Below are 24,346 nucleotides of genomic sequence, written 5' to 3'. Positions count from 1 at the left end.
GATCCAATCCTTCACTGACTCAGGATTAAGCCTCTTCAAATTCCTTGACACACTCCAATTTTGTATTTTGCCCTTTTTTCTAGCAGAATCGAGGCAAATAGTAAATTCAATAAAAGAATGATCCGACCAAGGGCATAGGGAGATATGAGGCCTGCTTATGTTCAAGTTAAGTGAGAAGACCCAATCTAGCATATTACCTTTGCTATGCGTAGGTTTATCGATATTTTACTTAAAGCCAATTGCAGCCGTGAACCTAACCAGTTCACCAGCTGCTTGGTCCTTGAGGTTATCCTTCCAAAGATTTAAGTCACCCATTATCATCCATTTGGCAGCACCCTTAAGTTGCACCAGGACCAAGCTATTCAAATGTGAGACAAAATCTGGCATAGAAGGAGGGCGATAAACTAGGAACATATTCAGCGTGGTAGATGCATCTGTTCTAACTTTGTTTTAATGTGTCTCCCAGCCACTGGGCCCTTGCACATCTGATTTCCATATATCCAAGTTGTTTTTAAAGATAATTACCTTCTCCGAGCCGCTTGGCTCTCCCTGTTAACACATAAAATAGAGTAGTCCTTAGGGGTAGCTAATATAAATGAAGGGCCAGCCGCCTCATGAAGCCACGTCTCGGCTACGGCACAAATGTCTGTATCATGATCAAAAATGTACTCTGCTATTTCTACGGAGTGTTTAACCAGAGATCTGGTATTAAGTAGCAGTGTTCTTAAAGCCTTATTAGCACTATGGGAGCAACCAGTGGACGGATTCGTTCTATCTCCATGCTAATCCAGAGACTGTTACCCTAGTAAAATTGGCAGTCATCATTAGAGAAACCAACGAGCGGCTTGAAACGTGCTAAAAGCAAGGTGAAATAAAACAAAAGTAACATGTCCATACTGTCTTTTCGCCAGCGGTGCCGCGTCTGCCAAGGACCGGCAAAGACTGGCTGGTCTTTCTCATGCCGGTGCCCTCACGCCTGGTACACGCTTAAATAATCAGGTGAACTACAACCGTATCGGGAAATGTAGTTCCTGAAACTAATAACAGTTGCCAGAGAAACTTCATTCGCTACAGTTGAAATACAAGAAACGCTTGCATACACGTTACAATGGACGCAACGTTAACGCTAACAGGCTAAGAACAATTAAAATCAATAAAGGATCAACTAGCTGCAGCGTTTTATAAACTAAAATGAGTTTATGAACTAAAATATAATCAGTTTCAAATACGTCTGTTCCAAACACTTCTTCCAACACGCAAGTAATTATAAATGAAGTGAGGCCCCGAAGGAGCTTCTTTTATACTGTAGCAAAGACCGGCTGGGCGCTCTCGCGCGTGGTATACGATTAAATAATTAGGTGAACTACAACCGTAGCAGGAAATGTAGTTCCTGAAACTAATAACAGAGTTGTCAGGGCAACTTCACTCGCTACAGTGGAAATACAAGAAGCGCTTGCACACACGGCTCAGCCTCCACAGATCTTTGTTGCGCCTTACAGACCCCCGATCCGGTGAAAGCAGGCCGATATGGACACTCTCGCCACGCCCCCAACTGGAAGCCAACCTCAGTGCTGCAGGCCCCGTTTGAGTCCTAAGACTGGCCGCCGCACTTTGCCCACCAACTGCGATGGAGCTGCAAGACGGTACACCCAATGTACGCCGCTGGCCCCAAATATACCAGGGCCTTCCCAATCACATTTAGTGGTGTGGGTAACCTCATGAAATGGAGGGTGCACCAGAGCTTCGACCAGCACGTCTACCTGGTTTAAATGAAAAATTTCAAGTGATAACGGCAAACTTCTCCCTAGTAGAGTGTTCATTTAACGAATGGGATGATCTAATAAAATATTTAAGAAATACTTTGGAGCTAGCTCTCGGATGTCCACAGACTCTCCAAATGCACCATGAAACATTTCTTAATATTAAAATGGACCACAAATATAAACAACACAACATAATCAGCACATTGCTATGTAAGCCTCTCTAACGTGGCGGAGAGCACAGACTAGCTGCAGTTTCAAAAGAAGTGGCAATACAAACGCTATTATCCAACTCTTTGGTACAAAAGACTGCACGATCAGCGTTCAGATGGAGTGGAGGACCCTTCTCTTGCTTGGCACTGTGGTATGACTATAGCTCACACACTTCATCTTTCTCTAGATCCTGGATGTTCTTTTCAGAAAGGGGTATGGTTCTTTCCTTTTGGTCCACAGTTAAAAAAAGGGGGTGTTTCTTCCCCCGTTTTCTCTGCACTTTTTGGGGGTCTCTGTTCAGTTTCTCCAATCCCTGGATTACTCGCCTGCCAGGGTTTTATTTCGCTATTTGGGTGCGGGTTCCAGACTCGCTGTATTCCTGGTTTACTCTCCTGCCAGGGCTTTTTGTATTTTCACTTGCAGCTGATTACCAGATTCACTGAGTGCCTGGTTTGTTGTCCTGCCAGGGCTTTTTGAGTGCTCTCATTATTAGAGTGCAATTCCAGGTTCACATTCTTGATTAGATTTCACTCGTTTCTATATCCAGGTATTATGTTTGTCATATGTCGGGCCACCAACCCTTCTCCAACTGTGTTAAATGCCCAGCTACCTTGTGTGTTTTTTTTTTTCCTTTACAAACAGCATGAGGCAAACGCCCTGAAGTGCCCCGGTATCCCAATGTACTTCTCTGGGTTTACCGGTCTTCTCTGGCAGCTTTGGTGTCCCTCGCATCTCACTGTTTCCTCCGCTGTTCGTTTGCTACCTAGGTGTGCATCTCGTAGACTTTTTCGGTTCCTACCTGGCCCTCTATTTCGCTTGGCAGCTCCTGCTGCTCTGGATGGCAGCGTGGCAAACATTCTTCCGCCTGACTTCCTTGGACGCCGTCCTCGCCAGCTTCTTTGCTCCGGTCTGCAGCTCGCTTTCCGTCCGTGTCCCAAGCAGCGTCGGGAGGGCTGACTCTGCAGTCTTGTTCAGGTGTACCATTTTTTAATGTCCCGGCAACCGATAACATCTTCCAACTACTATAACGCAGCGTTGGCTTGCCACTTCTAGTGATCTTCATCACTCCACCCCTCCTTCCTCGTCTCAATGTTATAAAAAGGGGGGAAATGTACATAAGTCCTAGTACTTATTGCCTTAGTGTTATTAAAGGGAGGCGATGTACGCAATGTATGTAATGAATGTAAGTCCCAGCACTTGTTACCACCCTTCAATGACTACCACGCAGTGTAGGCTTTCCACCTCTAGTGATAACTCCTCCATCGCTCCTTCTCGCCTCAGCATTACATGCGGGAGGTATGCATATATATGGTTGGTGACCAGTAAACAACAGATACTTTATCCACCCTACAATAAGCCATAAAAGAATGGGGAAAAGACAAATGGTTGTTATCAAGGTAACCAGGTAAAGAATTATTCTGATCTAATGGACTTATCCTGCCTCCCTAAAGTTTGTCTTCCCCCACGTTTTTCTCCCGCAGAGAGCCACCGCCAGGGTCAGAGTCAGGTAGCTTCTGCCTTTTTCTGGCCACTTAAGAGACGCTTCCCTCACACCACCCACAATCAAACATATACCTCACACAAACATGTTCACACATACCCTCCCACTACAGCTACACAATTCCACTCACCTTCTGATAAAAATGTTTCATTTTGTAAGTTTACTTCCATTGACATCAATGGAACCCCCAGCTATTGATGGGTTCTGAATCTTAACCTGACTTTGGAGGGAAGTAAAGACCTTTTGCTTCACTTACCTTGCTCAACTCTTATTTTGGGGGCACTGGTCAACCCATAAGCGTACCATTGCAGGAGGATGGGGTCTACTTTCATCATTTCCTGTGTTGCTATTTTGTATCTCCCATTGCATCACACATTGGATTGCTGCATGGGTAACCTTGTATCCCTTTTTCCTTTGTTTTCTGTAGCATCATTATTGGTGTGCCTAGAACAGGGAGGTGGCATTAAATGGCATTCTACTTATTGTGGTACACCACTGCAGACCATCTTTATTAAACTGAATAATGTCATTTTTAGCATCCCATATTACATATTTATACTGCAAACATCAATACTATGGTGTTGATGTGTGCAGTATAAAAGTCAATTAACAGAATATATGGCTGTGCCATGTGGTTTAAGACCTGCCCTTTGGCCAACTTGATTTTTGGCAGTCTTTCTATTCCCACAGGTCAGGAAATACTATGTAAATATACTTCCTGATGACCCACTTGGATTTTTTGGGCACGTGCCTTTTGTATATATGGACTAGCAGAAATGGAGGTTAAGCCTGTTTTCAATAACGTAATCAGCAGGGGAGATCTGTTGCAAGGCTGCCTATAACTGGACAGCTCTTTCTTGTTTGAATGGTGCAGATCATTGCCATTGGGGGGGCAGGGCAAGCCCCTGGTCCACATTGTAAATAGAAAGAGGAGTCCTCAAGCCATTCAAGGTCATCCGGTACCTGGAGCCAAGAACACAAAGCGGAGGAGCCGGAATTGAAGACCCAAAATGACAAGCAGCATTGCCAAATCCACCTCATAGTGAAGACCTGCTGCTCTTTCCGAGACCATAAAAGACCCTTGCAGTGCTTCAAACCCTGGAGTAGTCGGAACAACTAGTCCTGCACCAGAAGCCGGTCATCTGTAGATGTCTCGACTGCAGCCGGACCATTCTGTTGACAGCCCATCTTCGGTCAACGCCTCTTTGCTGTACCAGTCGCTGGCCGGAGCTGGAACTTGGGAATCTAAAGGTCAACAACTTGTGGCCGGAGATAGGTTGGGAGGATAGCTCAGGTGGAATGCATTTGTCTTGGAAACAAGACAAAGCAGAGTAACACCGGTTCCAATCCCAGTCCCGCCCTTAGAGACTGGTATGAAGCGCGTTATAAAAAGATTATTAGCCAACCCTGATGTTGCTGCTCTCCTGTATGAAGAAGGGCCATCCTGGAGCCTAATATTTACAACTGCCAAGAATTTTCCTTTTTACCCCAGATCACGGGTTTCTTGCTGATGTCTTCTGCTATGTTAGAGATTTCCTCTTGTCGGGGCACCTGCTGTGGCTCCTGTCTGGAGGTCTGACCTGTACAGCTGCAAGTCTTTCGAACTGTCCCAGAACCAGAGCTCGGATTCGCTGCATAACCGGATGCAAAGTCAACAACATCTTTAGACACTGCATCTGTGACCTCCACTGATGGGGCCAACGGCTCAAATAAGTGTACCCCTCGATTCGGAGTACCTCAGGGGTGGTAACCTCGAAAAAACAGAGTAAGGAGTGTTTCCGTTCCCCTTCCAGCTATAGGGCTTGTATGGGCATAAAGTCCACTCTCATGACTATCTGTGATCGGTGTAGTTTAGCCAAGCATACCCCACCACCCCACCAGTGGGAATGAGAATGAAGCCCTAAATTCTAGCTTAACCATTATCGTCAAAGGATCGTTTAAACTACATCTTTTAACAATCTGCTGGCATTGCCAAACTTGCTTAGGGGAACTTTTAAGACTTCCAACTCCTTCTGAGGTATTTACCAGGAACACGGACTCTGATTAGCTACAAAGCCTACTTACCTAAAAGGGAAGCACTGCTGAATTTGGGTGTCTGCCTTAAATTTACAAGGCAATGTAATAGCGTGAAAATACTTCACTTATGCCATTGATGAGGAATTATGTGAAACTATATGCATCCAAACTAGGAACGTGTCCTTAAATTACAAACAGCACAATTTTCAGTTTACATTTTTACATCAAGCACACTATTCACCAGTCAAAAAGGCCCGGGTTGCATTATTTTACGCCCCCAGGGTCATGCTTGCTGCAAAGCAGTTACCAGTAAGCTTAATGGGTTACCAAATCAAAGAGAACGCTTGATCCATTGACCTACCATTTGGCAGATCCATTGGAAATTTGTAAAACCTTGGGATGACTCGTAAATTTGGCTCCCCTTCTGGCACGTAGGAAAACTTACATGCATGGCTTTCTGATTTTATATGGGCAAATAGTTGTGAAGCAAAAATAGCCCACCTAGGTCACACCCTAACAATATCTGCATCCCCTTTATACATTACATGAAGAAGACCTCATTGCCTTTGTTTTAAATTGGTGTGCTGTGGGATGTTTTCACCCACGCATCCAACGCATCCAAGCCCTACAACAGTACTGTGCATTAAACACATCAGAATGGCCACTGGAAAGCATGCTGCTCACCAGAAATCATCCAAAAATGTGCAGTAAAAATCTGAAAGATAGGCTGTCATCTACTTTTGCCATGTCAGTGAGCACAGGAGATAACTGCCTAAAACCACCATTGGAATACCCACACAGTAGCCTGAAACCACTTGGAAAAAGAAATGCTGACTGCAAAGGAATACAGATCTGTTCAAAAATCCGTTTTATTTGGTGTCAAAAATTGCTAAAATCATGGCTCACAAAACCACCAAAAAGATCCAACCTTCTTGGGGGGTGTTCCACATTACTCTACTGCAAGAATCCACATCAGTACAATATTAGCAAGAATCCTATGCCATCAAAGTAAAATCCCCTTTTAAAAAATAGACAGCTGTCAAAATGGGTGCAGTACCGTTGCTCGCCTCCGACAGGCGCTGACGATCCAAATTCTGACAGGAGAGCTGTATTTCAGAAGCCAAATATGCCAAGCAAGAGAATTCCATCAAAAACGCCATATAGAGTGCCACCCAGTGATTTCATGTTGAAAAAGACTTAGTTTAAGGAGATATTGCTTATTTTAAAGTTATAATGTTATATTTTTTTTTTTAAAAGGAACTAAGTTGCAATTGACTAGAAGGCAGCCTGATGCAGTTCAGACATCAAAAGGTTTGCTTTCCCATGAGAACCCTTCACACCTCAGGCCTATACACCAGAAGGCAGGATATCGCATGGTCATGTTAATCAGATGGAGAGTTGCACCCTGGTCTGCTGCCCTCAGTCAAGACAATGGATTCTTTCAGCTGAATAGGATATGCTGATTTGGGTGTGCCTGAACAACACTGCTCTGGGAGAAACAAGACATGTGACCTCTGAGTCACAGCCAAGCTTCTGGGGGCGGGGATAAACCAATGGATGAATTCAATTGAGAGCAAATATATGTTTTATAAAATTGCAATTTACAAAGTGTTCCAAGCTGACAGAAATGTACAACTTTGAGAGTCTTAAAATGAAAAATGCACTCACAGTTCAAGACTAAGTTGGACGCCGTGGGATGTTCCGAGGCCAAGCCCCGTAATTATTAATATTGTAGCCGCAGTGTTTATGCTAGAAACATAACTTACAGTAATATGCTCAGAGAGGATGTGCATGTCTGTGTAAAATTTGGGGCCGGACCAATATTGCAAAACCCACCGAAATTGTGAATAAGTTGTCATTTCTGAACTAAAGCTCTTAGGAAAATCAGGGTTGGAACAGAATGTACCTTAATTAATCTATGATGTGTACATGTATTCTCAACAACTTGTGTATCTGGGAAACCTGGTTGTTATGAAAAATTGATTTCTAAGTAAAAGCAAAGGGGAGTTTCTTCACTAGATTGTAAAATGGCCGCATCACTCTGGCTCATTCCGACTCACTACTCCTTTCTCCAGTCAGGTCACAGGGAATCCTCTAACCTATCAAATCCTTAATGGGTTGGGCATGAAGAGTTGCCTCCACACCCACTTTGAAAACACATAAAAACAGACTGCTTTGGACAGGCAGGAACACTCACTTTCCACTTCAACTGATTTCTGCACAGCACTCTGCCCGACCAGATCCAGACAATATCCAGAAGGACTACAGGCTCCAGAACTTTGACTCCAGATAGATCCAGAACCCAAACTCTAGAACCTTGGAGAAGCAGAGGCCTAATCCACACGCTGAACTCTTCCCAGCAGGCTTCAGAATCTAGCAACCTACTTCTAAACCCTAAACTTCAAGGGGCTCTCATCTTCAACAGCCGGCTCGTGCTGTTTGATTCTATCCAGGAACCCCGTGCCAGAACGAGATCCAGAGAAAGCAGAGCTGTATCCAGAACCCATCAGATACAGTTCAAGACACCAGACCAGACACCCATGCAATGCCGATAGCAGACCAGAGGCCGTGCTGTGAGCAGAACCCAGAGGGCCTGAGACCTGTCCGGTGGCGAGTGATGTCCAAACCTGACCAGATCGGTGATGAGGCCCATTTACATTACATTCCAAAACTAGGAGTGAGTATTTAGTCTAGAACTGTGCATAGTCATCTCTTAGTCAAGTAATCGTATCCCATCCATTTCAACCTGTCCAGAACTGCATTCAGAATTTTGTGTCCATCCTGGTGATTTCAAATCTGTAACGCGCATTTGTCATTCTGAAATCTTGACTTTATTTTTGAAAATCTACCTCCACAAAAATGTCCGTATCTTTTGAACCGCACATCCTAGAACTGAAATTTAACTGTCATTTTAAAGCTAAGATCCAAAGCTTTCCAACAAACCCAAAAGGACATTCCTTATAGACGCATGCGGAAAAAGTGCAGCAAATTGCAATTTAGCTCCATTTCATTTTCTGTCTTTTACTTGCAACTGCTGACTTTCGTTTTCAATCTGATAATCATTCATGAATCATTGCTAGTGTTGACCCGTACCAATCCAAAGTAACTATCACCTACCCTGAATCCCCTTTAGTGAATTAAAATCATTTTTAGCATATTTTTCACTTCATTGCAATCACATCTAAAAGGACTTTGCCTGCTTTAAATGATACCTGTTCTCTCTAAGCATGCTGGGGGGAACTGGGATTGAACTGCATTATTAATTGTATTCTTGAAACCTGTGTGTCCTCATTTCCATCTCTTCCTATTGCATAAGGGGGGAGTGAGTTGTCACAAGGGAAAAAGTAAACATATCTCTTGCTGAAACCATATCAAGTTTATTTCTGTGTTGCCTTCTTTCCCACTATTGCCTTTCCTTGAACCATAAAAGTATTCTCTGCTACCTTATCCTTTTTATACCAACTCCTCATTGATTAAAGAGAGTGTGCTATTGTAATATTACCCATTGTTAACCATTATATTCATAAGTGTGCTATCAGATATTATTTTGTTCATAAAAGTGTGATATATATATATATATATATATTAATTGTTCAAATAAACCTTTTAATTTGCAAAACAAACCTACTTCTTGGCTCAGTGAGGTCAGGGGGATTCAAAGAGAGGGGCGTTATATAAAGGTTAATCATCCAGATTCAAAGAATTTGACATACAAATATATGAATAAGGGCTTCCATTGGGCATCCCAGACGAGGCATTGACTTAGTTGGAGTGCTGGATTGAAGTCACGTACAGTGCGTCAACTGTAGAGACAGTATGGCATCACAAGGATCGGACTACTTTGTGTATTTTCTGTTTTTCTTCTATGCAGCAGTATGTTGGTAGAGAGTGATTCAACCTAACTGGGTACATAGTAAAGAATATTGTGCTACTGTATATCACACTTACTGTATATAGTCTATTGGTTGACCTTTAGATCATATTCTGTGCTGCAGTAGTCAGTCCCCGTGATATTTTTATTTTCGCTTTAGTTCATATTGCGTTTGTTTAAATGTCTGAATAAACAGAAGTTTGAGAAAAAGAATTACAATGGAGGGCATTCTTTCTAAGATTTTGATATGTGAAAAAAAAATCTGTTTTCCCATGTCTGAAAAAGGCCATAGTGCAGTGTTGGTAGAACCTCTTTCCTTCTTTGAATGGAATAAAGTGGTTCATATTATTCTGATTTGGCTTCTATAGCGCAAAAATGAAATTGCCACTAGGCACAGGCAGATATGGCAGCACAGGCAGATATGGGCAGACACACCAGGAGAAAAATCCTACTCCCAAAAGGGGTCACTGAAAGAACAAACTCCTTAGTGCCTTTCTAAAAACAGGAAGACTCTAGAAGTAGAACAACATTCGGCGGACGAGCATCCCAGGTCTTAGAGACCTGACTGAAACAATTCTGTATCCTCCAGTTTTGATTTTGAAAAGCGGAATCTATTAGGTCCTATCTCGCAGATAACCAAGGTTTATTGAAGTTCAGCGACAAGAAAGATTTCTGAAGTCAGTTAGGGCAGGAGAAGATATATTTGGGGAACCTGTGGAAGGAAGGTAGGAAGGAATCCATTAGAAGCAGTTCTTCAGCAGTGCTGTGTTTCTAAGTTTTCTGATCTGTACAATCTGTGAAGTATGGGTATCTCTAATCTGAACACAAAGTAGGGACACATTTAGTTCAAGTTACTAACCCTTAAATAATAGCTAAAGATAACCCAAAAAGACTGACCTTCACATTCAATCTTGAAATACTTCAGCTGGTCCAACGTTGGTATAAGAAAGCCTTCATCAAGGAGAAGCTCTGCTACAACCTCACTGTAAGAAGGTGATTGTAAAGTCAATATTGCTAGAAATAAAGACAGGGATGAACAATACATTGAAAACATCTATAAAAGTGAACAGGTAGAAAAGGCGGGACTAAAATGATAAAATGAAAGGCTTGCCAGATAGCATTAATATGTTTACATGGAATGCATTGCATGCAACTATTAATTTTTATTTTTTTTATTTTATTTGTATATAGTTCTAATAGAACTTTTACAAAAATGAAATGACAGTTCTTAATCAATTATTCAACTATATACAATTCAAACTTATTCAAACAATTCATACACAATAGATCATAAGAGATAACTAAACATTTTACAATCATATCACAAATACAAATACTTATGCTATTTTTATCAACACAAATGTTCTGCTTTTGTGAGAAACGGCATTGCGAGCCGTCTAGGGGCTCTTGCCGGCATCCGCTCGCTTCCTGGAGGAGGCAGAGCTGCCACTGGACACGTGACCTATCACGTGACTTACCATGACCTTAAAGCACTGAGGCTTCCACCCTCGCAGCGTTAAGCCCGACAGGGGTAAAGGGCGCTGGCTGTTGTGCGGCTGTGAGGCACCATCAGAAAAAAGGAAACCGTAAAGTGTCCCGAGTGGAAGCGGTGCCACCTCAAGACACTGGTAGGGGTGTAACGGTACACCGGTATAATTACCATGATCCTCCTCGTTTAATCACAATAACGTTGACCTTGTCCATACCGGTTTACCGTGTGTTCAGCATCAAAGCACAGTTTTGTTTGTTAAAACGGCAATGCAGATCTGTACACACAGACAGTAGAAGTTCTTTGTCATTTTGTTTAGGTTGCCTGCAGCTGCCTCGCACCTTCCAGTAAGCTAGCACCCCCACTTAGCAAGACAGATCACCCAGTGTCAAAGTCACGAAGCTGCAGTCACGAGGCTCTAGTGAAAAATGCATTGAAAGCTCCGGTGAAATATGCATTGCATGGGTCCTCTAGCAATGTGCTTTTATCTTCCATACAAAAATAAACACGTTCTGCGTAAAAAGCCTCCCATGTGCAATGCGGAAAGGGTTGTTGTCCAAGGAGTGGGGCTCAGGATCCCAAATCGTCATGTTCAGAGCCGGTATGTGTCAAAGGTTTTTTTTCCCCATTTTGTTTTTCTTTAGTAGCTTAGTGAAAGAGACAGACAGCCAGGCCCTTTGCATAGCAACCACCCTGCTAGCAGGATCATAAAAGTTTCAATTTGGTCCAGGCCCTTTGAAGACGCCACAAAAGACATTAGCTCCTATCCTGCAGCAAACTTTGCAAAAGCACTTCAGTGCAAAAGCTCTCTAGTCAGACCCCCCCATTTTAGAGCGATTTTGCGATTTACAATAAAATCACAAAATCAGCTGCTTGCCGCTACTCCTGCTAAATATGTGAATGGCCGCGAAAATGTACACATCAAACATTCCCCTCCAGGCTTTCTGGAGAGCGAGGGCTTAACAACTGCTTGCTGTGTTTAGCATCTGCCTGCCTAGCTTCATTTGAAATGCAGTGCTACTTCATGTACTCCGAAAGGCAGCTCTGTGGACACATTCTTTTATTTGAAAGGTTAAGCAGCCACACAAAGGCCTTTGGTATTTTTACAATATTTTGGACGTAAGCCAGTCTAAAATTCCCATGGTTTGGAACTTGTATCTGGTCACCTTGAAAAATACGTTGGTAAATTATTTACACCAATGAAGCAAGTCAAATTGTGTGAGTTTATGGGGAAAACCCCTGTCATATTGCTTAAATTACACACTCTGACATTTCAGCAAACATTTTGTCAGTGCATTCTAAATACGAATGAACGGCTGTCTAGGGAAATAAAATAACCATCCATGTCAACAACTTGCAGAGAATAACTTAGAGTATTCAATCTGAATCTGCTATGACTCTGTTTTCAGCAGACCTCTGTTGACACAGGTCAAAGGTGAGCAGCCCCTCCCAGGCCTGTAAATCATATTGCTGGAAAATTCTATTTGTTTATTCCTCTCCCTGCTACACCTTCGCCCTCTTTTCGCCCCTTTGTTTACCTGCCATTGTTTCACTTTTCATCCGCCACCCTTTCCTTTTTTCTTCCTCTTTTTAAAACCCTGTATCGTTTTTCACCCGCAGTTCCCCGTGTTCCTACCCGTTGCCAATCTGAGCCCCCATCTACCTCCTTTCCTCAGTGGATCTATTCCGACGCCCTATGTGCCTCTTCCATCATCATGTGCACTTCTCTCACACCAACATTGCATGCACACATTCGCACCCTTACATGCACACTCACTATCTCTTACATTCTCTCGTGGCCGCTGCCTAGCCTACAACCACACACCCTCACCTCATCCTTATGCATAGTCCTACCCTCTCTCTCTAACAGTCTCCTGCTTGCTCCTTTCCATCACATGAACACAGGGTCCCAGATTGTCAGTGTTGTCCATTCCCTTTGTTGCCCCTTCCTTTCTCTCAGCTACCCTTTCCCATTTATTTCGCACATTCTTCCCTTCACCTCTCCCTCCTTGCCAATATGACCCCCCCATGTGCCAATTACGACACCTTACTGAGCCGCCCCCCTGTCCCCTTTTGCCTCCATCCTATGTGAGCATCCCCTCCCCAGGCCTGCTCATCCTATCATCAGCAATTTATTGGCTCTTTCCTCTGTGCAATTGCCGTAGCCCTCCCTGTTTACCTGCTCAAAGTCTCTATTCCCATATCACCAGCATCTATTTCCCAACTGTTCCATATTCCTCTTGCTTCCCCCTTCGACTTTCTCAACCTTTCACTGTATTCCATGTTGCAAATCTGAACGCCCATCTGCTTTCTAGCCCGTGTTTATTTGGACTCCCTTGTTTCTCTTCCATCCTGTCCACTTGTAAACACAGCGAGCACTCTCGCACTGGCTCAGCATGCACACTGGCTCAGCATGCACACACACTCCCCTTGCACTCACAATCTCTCACACCGTTGCACGCACACTCATCCTCTCAAACACTTGTACACACTCTTGTTCCCGGTGTGTAGCATGCATGTTCACCCACTCATATCTTTGCACGTACGTACCTGTTGTCTGCCACCATCACACACACCCTCACTCTAGCACTTTACACTGGCCCTCACCGTCAGAACTGAACCCATCAACACCACCACTCAGGACTGCAGTGACAGCACCGGCACCACAACCACCCAGGACCGCAGTGGCCGCACCAGCACCACTGGCAACAAAACCCCCACCACCCAGGGCCCAGTGCAACCAACACCATCACCCAGGGTCTTACACGCTGCACCGCCCCCAATCATGCCCTCCATGGCAGTGCCACTGCCACAAACCATGCCCTCAGCAGTAGCACTGGCCTAACCAACATCACCTTAAGAGGAAGCACCACACTCACCAATCATTCTCTCAGCAGACATCATTCCCACCAACACTTCCACCCATGCGCTCTGTGCTAGCTCCAACGCTACCATCTTGTTCTACAGAGGCAGCACCAGCCCCACAACCAACACCACCACTGGATGCATTGCTGGAAGTCACACCACTACCCTGGACGTTGGTGGCAGCGTCAGCCACAGGATCAACACCACCACTGCTCCCACCCAAGACCTTGCTGTGAGTACAACCAACACCAACAACCCTGAGAAGTAGAGGCAGTGCAACCCCCTCAATAATCACCGCCAGGTAATTGAAAATGCTTCAATAAATGCAATTGTCTGCTGCAGAATTTGCATTTTTGTGCCACGATATCCTGGAGGGTCTGTCGAGTGGTGGTCCGGTGGCAGGCTGCTTTGTATGGGCAAATGCCGTACAGTGAGTCTCGGCACTTTTGCCAAGGTTTGGAACATGAACATTGCAGAGTAAAGTGCTGAATATATATATAGGTTAGAAGAATGGTCCTATAGGTGACAAACCTAACGATAGTTCTTTGCGTCTGTCGCCCAGCTAGCATTCTTGTCTACATTGGAGTGGGCATGATGTGCATGACGGTATGGGGGGAGGGGGAGGAGTGGGGATGTCTCAGACCTGCATGCCATCAGTTTACACCTATCAGAAAAGTCCAATGGAGCACCATTTGCTGTATTGGCGCATTATAAATACCAAATGAATAAAATCGTACTGAAAAAGGCTTCTTTATGAGCGATCATGAGCTATGTTGTGTTCCTTTTAAAGGGCAACCGTCTGCATTTCTCTGAAATTACTGAAGTGCTGTTAAGCCTACAGCCTACTTCTGTGGCATGTAGATCATCACAAAAGAGAAGTATGCGATTGCACAAGGTCGCTCCAGAACCATTTTAGTAGAGTATGTCGCAGTTTTCACAGGGGCTGAAGGGGTGATGGAGCATGCACCAAAGATTTAAAATGTTTGTGCGCATTCACACTTTCTCTGGTCCCACTTTTAAGATGACCGAGTGATTACCAGGAACTATCCATTTACCAGCTGTTCTGCTTTGGGATCTGGTTGAAGATTCATGATTGCCCATTTCAAAGTTTTATTTGGGGAGCTCCATTCCCTACATCTGGAAAAAGTAGCCTGCATATGTTTTTTGGGTACACACAGTTTCAGATGGTGCAGTTTGTACCTTTTCAAGCACATGCCTGACCACAAAATCAATACATTGTAAGGAATGAGAAGGAACTAGCTCATGCGGTATGAGTGGAATGTAAATTATTATAGATTATATAAATTACATTTTAGATTGTAGCAGATTATAATGTAGAATGTGCTTTCTAATGCATACTACAATGGGTGAAGTCCCTGGTTTTATCAATGAATTTGAATAATAATCCCAAAATGTATCACTGCCCCACCACACCCACTAGCTGAAAGCAGGGTAAAAATGGTCTGTGATTATTGATCACCTTTTGGAGCGATTTATATTTTGCCACCAAATATACATTTGAAGTGACACAGCCTCACCCTGTGCCTTATTTTGTGGTGTGTAGATTTGCAAGGGAAGTTACCTGTCCTCTGCATTTCCAAAAAAAGAAAAGCATCGTAGTTGTGGAGCTGACACCCTAAATGACCACATAAACAATGCTATAAGCTTTCTTTTAAATATTAACGGTGCCCCCAAAGACTTGGGTCGGGGGAGGGTCTACTTCAATAGAAAGGGATGAAGTTTCGGCCTACCTATACTCTCGCCCAGACATTTGTCCAGCATGGGCACAGGGCTTCTTTTCCCTGGTGATATGTAGTCAGTGTTCGCTATGCACTCAGTGCGGCCAAAGTGTTCGAGGTAAACGGAGAAGGGAGTTTGGTGTTCCCAATTAACAGTCCTAAAAGACAACGTGCCCACTTTTGCCACTTCTAGTAAAACACATTCATATACAAAAACGAATTCTTGTTTGTGGTGTAAGTCTGTTAAGAAAAGTAAAACATTGTGTCAAAGTATTATTTAAAGTTACTTAATATGTGCTATACCGCGATAACCGTGGTATACCGTTAATTGGCAAGAAGGTTATCATATCGTCCAAAAATCCATACCGTGACACCCCTAGACACTGGTACAGCAAATTACGGTAAGATTTATAAACTCTGCAAGAGATACATCGTGAAAGAAAGAGTATTTGTATAAACCTGACAAAACACAACCTAGTGCCCCTTAATCCACCTCCCACCACTACCACCACCCCCCTACCTGACGTTGTATGGAGGAAGTCGGCCGCTGCTTACGCAGCTCTAAAAAAGGGGGTGGGGACCCCGTTCATGGTGTGACGGCTGCAACAAAAGGTTATGGTCTACAAATTCCCTGAATGTTTTACTCACGTCCGAAGCGAGCAGACTTTAGTCAAAGTCTCGCAGGTTGCCGCGACCTAGGCAACGTACTGGAAAATGACAACATGACGGCATCCCAGGAAAGTCTTGACTATTTTTGGCAGCAACGCAACACAGAGGCACAGCCGATGAATGTCTCCCCGATAAGCACCGTCGCCTGTCACGCTGCAGCCTCCCAGAGGGGAGACGGGGCGAGGGAGAGCCGGTGCTGTTGAGGAAGTCACAGCGTCACGTGCCAGCAAAGAAAGATGCCTGGGAGCAAAACAGAAAGAGACACCAACCGATTTTTGCCGACCAGGAACAGTGTTTAGAATGAGTGTGGAGGAAGTGGCCCGGGAGTGTTGTTACGAGCAGGAGCCCACAATATCAACAGAAAGTCCCGGGGCATGCGGACACAGGGAAGATCAGGTTGAAGTAAGGTCAACGAGTTTGACTTTGTTGACTGGCGACCAGATCGTCAAAGCACAGGTGCACATCAACAGCAACAAAGAGGACATACAGAGCAAAACAAGTCCTCCAGCACCACTCAACATACAAATTGGGGAGGAGCAAACGGACAGTTCCCTGTCAACTGCACAAAACTCCAAGAAGAGAGCCAGGGAGACTAATGAAAAAACCAAGTGGAAGCCGAGCATGCAAAGCAAAAAGTCTGAACATAAGAAAAAAAACAGCCAACAAACCAAAATCAATGCCCCCCAGTAAGAATGTGCAACAGTTAATTAAAGGCGGATCGAAGAACAGCACAGGCACAGTAGCTGCCAGAAAAAGTCAACACCATGCAAATGCTGACAGACATCTTTGAAATTCAGCTCTTAACAAAATCTAAAAGATTCAGCGAACTTTCAGATGCCAAAATGCTCGCTGAGGTAAACTACACCATGCCACATGCAAAACAATGGAAACTTGACCACACAATAGAGATATGGCTGGATCCAGAAACAGAGACTGAACCACAGAGCCAAGAAATAGTGTCAGAACCAGTGCCAAATGAGCCAAACTCACCCAAGGTAAATGCCGCCATAATAACAGGGCAGACTCAAATGACAATCTGACAAAGGAAGTTCAAAGTGGTGAAACACAGGAACAGACAGAATATGAGCCACTCCCACATCAAAGGGAAGCATCTGCCAGTCCCACATTACAAAGACAGGACTCAATGTCTCAGTCCCCAAAGATAGGAGGAAGCAAGACGGCAGGACCTGAAAGTCCAGAGGAAACAGAAATAAAGCCCTAACTTGGCAAATACAGCAACACCAAATAACCAGCAGGGCATGATAGAACAGGAAGAACAATGCAAACAGCATAAAAAGAAGTCAAATAGAATATTCTCAGAGGATTATGCATCGCCACCGAAAACACAGAAAGCTACCAGCTTTCCGCAAACTCCTAGAAGGAGGTATAGTGACTTTCCACATATACATGGTAGTAGTACGGCTTCGCAAACACCCAGCACATCACAAGATCCCGCGTCGAAGAAAACTGACTTGTTAAGTATAGTGTCAGCCATAATCATCGCTCTCAATCCCTTCTGCAAATTGTACGAGGCAATAAATGACACAGCGAAAGACCAACAAGTAATTTTAGCCATGATTTTTGACAAAGGTTCTGCACTTAGAAGGTTATATAACAGCAAATGAGAACAATCAAAACAATAAGGAAGCGATGGACCAGCTTACCAACAATTTGATGGCCAAAATCGCAACTACACGTAATGGGTCAGTACAGTCTGAGGCGAAAGACAAGAGAAATAATATCAATAAAGTCGGAACACAGACAAAAACAATCATCGATTTAACAGCGGAACAGAAGTCGACAAAAAGTGTCGAAGTACAGACTCAATTAAGAGATACAATGGACACATAGTACCACCGATAAGGCAACCACGGGCAAAGTAAAACAGGCTGCAAAGGTAGTCCTGGTATTAAACAAAGCAACCGCAAACAGTAAGTGTGACGACGAAGTCGCAGAATCAATTTACGGAATTTTCGACCCAATCAAGCCTAAAGACAAAGTCGACACCGGCACCGCAAGAACCTTAATAACTAACAACTCAGACACATCAAAAAACATGAACAATAAACACAATGCAGAAACAGTGGCGAGGACGAACACACTGAAAGGAGCCACTTTACCGCCAACAGACAAGATACGGCAGAGACCTCCCCAAAATACAGTGTCAGACAGAGAAAATCAGAAAATAGAAAAAACAAAGAAAAGCCAGTGCCAGTAAGCCAATCAGAGGTGGTAGATCCTGAAGACATCCTAATGAATCTGAGTGTGTACCCAGATGATGTACATCTAGCGTTGACGCCAGAACAATCTAAGCAAATGACAGATAAGAGCCACAGATCAGTTTTTGAACCATCCCCAATTGTGAAAAAAAACAACAAAGCTTGCAAAGACTGCTAATTTGAAACTCTTGAGGAGAAACAAAATCGTTTGATCTATCGTCTGCAAACGTCTGAGGCGAACAAGCTGTATGAGCAAAAACATAGCTCAGAAAGAAATACAAATACAAAACCGGAAGATCAGAATGAATTTAAAAGCAGCAGTGTTGAAGTGAATAAACACGTAAATCAGACGCAAGGAAGAAGAGAAAGCACAGAAGGGAAATCGAGGGCTAACCGTCGAGTACAAGAAAACTCACAAGTACCCCATCACGAAACCAAAAGAAAACAGCAAGGGGAAACCTTTGAGAGGCAAGCACCAGCGAAAACAAAACATCAGCATGGCACAGATCGCAACAACCAAAGATTGCCCCGCTACACAAGCCATGCAAGGGTTAAAGCAGAGCGCTACGAGTCCGGTAAATCAAACAAATAGAAAGATTTTAGGTGGACTCTCAAAATGACACAAAGGAACAGCAACAAAGAAGACCTCATTTTAAACAGGAGAACTGTCTTGGCCATACTGCATCAAATTCCCAGCTTGAAAGGGCTACAATCGGAAGATATAAAAATAGTTGAACCATGGCATAATCGACAGGGGTCTGTGGCATTGCTACATCTTGATTCCACCACGGTTTACAAAATGATAAAAAAGTATCAAGATGACATCTACAAACATGGATACCATATAGAAGAAGCAATGTCACTAAAACATCAAGAAAACACAGAAGGAATTACCAGACACCAGGAAATTCCAACTAGAGACAGAAAAGTAAAATCAGATAAGGCGTCCTTCGAGCAACAGAAAGAGGAAAGTCCACACAAAGAACACAAAAGAACAAAAGGTGTGCAAACTAACACAGAGTCAATACAGAGCGGAGGATGTAACATGTAACATCGAGCACCCGACAACCAGAAATGGCTCATCCGAAGGCAGAACACGCGAGGAAAAGCAAACGACAAAAGAGCAACGGACATACAATAACGAGAGTGCGACGACAAGAACAATCATACAAAAAGTAGACAACAGCCCGACAGGACAAAACCAAAATGCTCTTCAAAGCAGCAAAACAGGGTTATGGGCCTGGCTCCCGAAAGCACTCGCACTGCACTGTAAGAAATAGCCATGCTTGCGGTCAGAGACAGCGACAAGCGACCAGACTGAGGAGCGACCAAAAGAAGTAACTCTATGCTCTTGGAATATACGAGGACATTCACATTTGATGGTTCCAGGGGGACCAAATCTTGGAGAATTTTATATCATATGTCTCTAGGAGACATGGCTGCAACAAACGCCAACGATGGAAGGTTATCAGATTATTCTAGCACCAGCCTTCAGAGGCTGTAAGGGGCGACCAACCTCAGGGCTGATGACGGCATGTCGAAATGGATGTGGAGTATCAATTGAAAAAACAATAACTGCAAATCAATTTTGGCAGTAATACTCTCCTGGCAAGATGCAAGGAAGCAAAAAGCAGAGATCACAAAAGCCATTTTAGTCAATACCTATTGGAATCCCGCAACAACAAGTGCAAAAAATCGTATTGCACTGTGCGAGGATGCAATTGACGTAGCCACGTCTGAACATCTAGTGACAACAATTCTCGTATGTGGAGATTTAAACGCAATCTTTAAAGCAACAAAAAATGCAAGATCAACCGCTGCCCCTCATGCTATAGAAGAACGAGGCAAAGACTGGCTCAAGTTTAACAGCTCGCGTGGGCTGCATAATCTGGACGATGCATTTCCGCACGCAAACAGATTACCAACGTGGGAGCATGCACACTCTGCATCTACGATCGATTACATCTTCGTCTCACAGCCGAAATTACATATTACGAAAGACTTCAATGTCTGGCGCACAACAGCAAGTGATCACAATCTGCTAGAAACATCGTGACACTTAGTAAACAATAATAACACTCAAACAAGCTTTCAAGTCGAGCCTGATGCCCAAGGTATTCGAATAAAAATAAGCGCCAAGGACATCATCAAAGTGTCAACAAAATATAAAGCAGCTTTACATTCAGAATCAGTTAATGCAGCTGACTACCAACCCTTGCTGATCCCGCACAAGTGCCGTAAAAAAAGAAGTGGGAATGCAACAAAATGGGACACAAAACATGTATATAATAAAGAGTTAATCGAAAAAAGGCGTGAATATAGAAGAGCGTTACGAGGTGCACACAAGAACATGCCAGTAGAAGTGCCCGAAATCATCAAAGGCATTAAGACAGGCTATAAAGCATGGGTGAGGGCGCATAGACACAAACTGTACCAGGTTGATGCAGAACAAATCACAAAAGCACTCATTACGAATAATAGCAGAGACTTTTGGACCCTACTAAGAGACACAGGAAAAACATTAGACAACCAAATTTTGAATAACATCAGTCAACACACGTGGGAAAAGCACTTTTGAAACAGTCTTCAAAGCAGCGACAATGGACAATAGTAGTGAGCAACAATTGGAAGCAGCAAATAGGGTCAACCTAGAAAGCAAAGAGGACATTCTGGACGCAATTAAGAAGTTAAAAAATTCAAGAGCTCCAGGCCCAGACGGCATTTCCAACGCCGAATTGAAAACCTATCCAACGGAATGGGCCAGCCTCATGAGCGCCATCTTTTGCCGCTGCACCGAATCTAGATCAATACCAGTCATGGACGAAAGCGATAATCATACCGATTTACAAAAAAGGCAATTTAACGGATCCAATGAACTTTCGTCCTATAGCCCTATTAGACGTCATAGGCAAGGTATACGCCTCACTATTAATGAAAAGATTTCAAGTGTGGGCTGCTTCAGCAGAATGTAATGACGACTTCCAAGCCGGCTTAAAAAAAACGCAGGCACCACATGCAACATCCTGGCCTGCAATATATTAAAAAGTAAAGCTCTGCAAAATAGGTGCTGTTTATTCGTGGTCTTCATTGACTTCACTCAAGCTTTCGATCGAGTAGAGAGACCACTCTTATGGAAGAAGCTACAAGAAATTGCGAAAACAGTAAGAGCTTTTACGCCGAAATTTGGAACAACGGAAATTGGTCACCTTCTGTATGCTGATGACCTCACCATATTTGATCAGACGTAAATAGGGCTACAACGCAAACTCAACGCCTTACAACAGTATGCTATGGACAACCATTTAGAAATCAACATAAGCAAAACACAAATCATGATCTTTCAAAATCATAATAAAAAATCTAGCAACTTCAACTGGCAGCTGGGTCAAACAAAAATTGAGACTGAACACGTTTAAATATCTTGGAGTACTCCTGGACAGCTCATGTCAAGAAGCCACAATGCAATCCGAACTGAACGCGAAGATGAACAAACTAGCGGCACAAGCAAAGGCCATCGATAGCAAATTCGGAAAGTACTCACTCGTGCCAACACTAAATTTCTATAAAATGAAGCTTGTGCCGGCTGTTACATATGGGACTGAAGCAATGCCCGCTATCCCTAAGCGAATATGGGCAAAACTGGAGGCCTTGTTCTGGCGCAAAATACTGAAACTACCCAACTCTACATCAGGGGCAGCCATTCGTCGGGAACTAAGTCTCCAGTCATTAGAATGCACAGTGACCTGCAATACCATCATGCTTTTCAGAAAGATCAGAGTGGACAGCAGCAACAAGATACTCAATATGATAAAACGCGAAATGGACACCAAAAGTTGTGTCATGCTGATGGCATGGCAAGAAGAAAATCTTGCGGTGCTACACGAAATTGCATCAGACGAATAAGAACTTAGGTAACCCATGTAAAGTTCTACGAAAAATCAAAGATGCAGATTGGGCAAGGACAATAGATACGTCTGCCAAATTACATCTCACCTCTCATTTGCCACCCAACACGCTGAAAAGAAACGAGTTGCAAAGTTTTATAAAGCAATTTCCGAACAAACAGGCTCGAAACTTAATCTTGTGAGCACGACTCAATCTATTAAAAACAAATGAGATATTACACATCAGAGGGCAAGCCCAAACAAACAGCTGTAGATTCTGCGACACCACCATATATCCCATAAAAGAGACTATTAGACATTTACTGATGGTATGTCCTGCTACTGCATCCAGCAGACAGCAGTACTTGCGGCAATTGGATAGTTTTGACATCCTACAGGAAGAAAACACATGGTGGTGCAGGCTCAATAAAACTACCTGGCAAATTGCTACGGCTAAAATGTTAGAACACATTGAGCAAAACCTACTTAACGGCAAAGTCGGTCAACAAGCAACAAGTCACGCGCAAAAACCTGCAAATGAAACTGCAACGCTTAGATAAGCATTGATCTACTGTTTGGAATCGCCAAGAAAGTATTGTAAAAATCTGTTTAAACAATTAAAAAAAAAAAAATACTTATGCTCCAGTACAGACAATAGATCACAATTTAATAATCTCCACAGAGCTATACCCATCAGCCTCTACCTTTTTTAGAACCAGTTATGGGGACAAGAAGAAAGGAAAGAAAAGGTAATGGGTGAGAAAAAAGTCACTAGACAAAGTGCTTCACTAGATAAAGTGCTAATACAAGTGCTTATACACATTCCATAAAACAAAGTTTTCCATTAATCTTCTTATAAAAGCAACCAGACATATATCGGGAACTGAAGGGGGGATAGCCTCCACCATGCTATTATTCATTATTATTTGTCAGATGGCAGATGCCGTCGAATTGTACACCATAGGCGATAAAAAGTGCAAGGTAGGAGCTTTCTGTTCCTGTATTTAAACAATAGGACCAGACGGCATCTTCCTTGATAGAATCATAATTTGACACCACATGTCTTATAATGTTCATATACTCAGTACACAGGGCTGAGCATTTTGTGAAAAAGTGCTTCGAAGTCTCCAACATCCCTGGGACTTTACATAACCGACAAGTTCTGTCTTTAAGTAAAATACCCAAGGAGCCTCCCAAAGTGACTAGCGTGATTAACTATTAATTATGAGATAGTTACATTAGACGAACATTCAAGAGAATTTAGTGGCCAAATAAATGTAAAAAATCCACGTTTCTGAATAGTAAAATCAAAGACTATGTCAGCTGCACATGCCTTACCATAGATTGGGTCCACTCATGGCATGAAAAACGGATATATTCCTTCTTGATGATTTTGAGGACAGAACTGCAGCAAGATGGGTTAAGATATTTTAATTGAAAAATGTGGCTCAAGCTCTACCTGCTTTTGAAGAGGGGGCAAAGGTGGTAGCCATCTTGCTACATGGAAACCAGGTCTGGAGACCTTTTCAAGTTGGTATTTCAATATGTGTACATAGTAAACCCTTACAAGCATGTTAAGAAGCAAGACACATCTGCCTTCAATAAACACCAGTTCAGCCTTGGCCCCGGTTTGGTTTTTCTGTATCAAAAAAAGGGCCTGAAAATACTTCAAACATACATAGCCCTGAAAAAGCCATATCATGATAGGTTTTCATGGGGTGTCGGAAAAATAGGGTATAACTAACTTACTCAAGCCAAGGTGTAAACAAAATAAAAACACCTTAAAAGATATAGCTAAGGAAAGAGATGAGGTGGCGGATTAAATGTCTATCAAAAAGACTATCCTGATTCACCAGAGGTCCCCTGGTACAAGTAATCACAGGAACAAACAAAAATACAATCTGAAAAAGGAGCTTACACCAAGGAAGGGACAGCTGAGAGGCACTGTTCAGACAGCATCGTGGAACAAAAGCACCCATCCCTCATTGCGTTCCATCATGGGACTTCTCATGCTGCACCTGCTTCCGTGTCACCTTATGCAAGCAGTGATGTGTTCAATGACGTCCCTACCTCTGCTGTCACCACCCATGTCACTCTTGACGTCACCACGAGACTTGCAC

The 24,346-nt window shown here is 43.3% G+C and overlaps 1 protein-coding gene across 3 annotated transcripts in view; it reads right to left on the bottom strand.

Moving 5' to 3' along the window:
* Nucleotides 1-24,346, bottom strand: part of LAS1L (LAS1 like ribosome biogenesis factor) — a 948,139-nt gene that overhangs the window by 468,157 nt on the left and 455,636 nt on the right. For all 3 annotated transcript variants that reach the window (XM_069612531.1, XM_069612530.1, XM_069612532.1), the window contains exon 8: nt 10,259-10,344. In XM_069612531.1, coding sequence (XP_069468632.1) covers nt 10,259-10,344 — 86 coding nt within the window. The remainder of the gene's footprint in view (nt 1-10,258; nt 10,345-24,346) is intronic.

This window comes from Ambystoma mexicanum, chromosome 5p (genome assembly GCF_040938575.1).
Source record: "Ambystoma mexicanum isolate Mex_15411 chromosome 5p, UKY_AmexF1_1, whole genome shotgun sequence".
Taxonomy (NCBI): domain Eukaryota; kingdom Metazoa; phylum Chordata; class Amphibia; order Caudata; family Ambystomatidae; genus Ambystoma; species Ambystoma mexicanum.
This window is presented reverse-complemented; position numbering and strand designations above follow the sequence as displayed.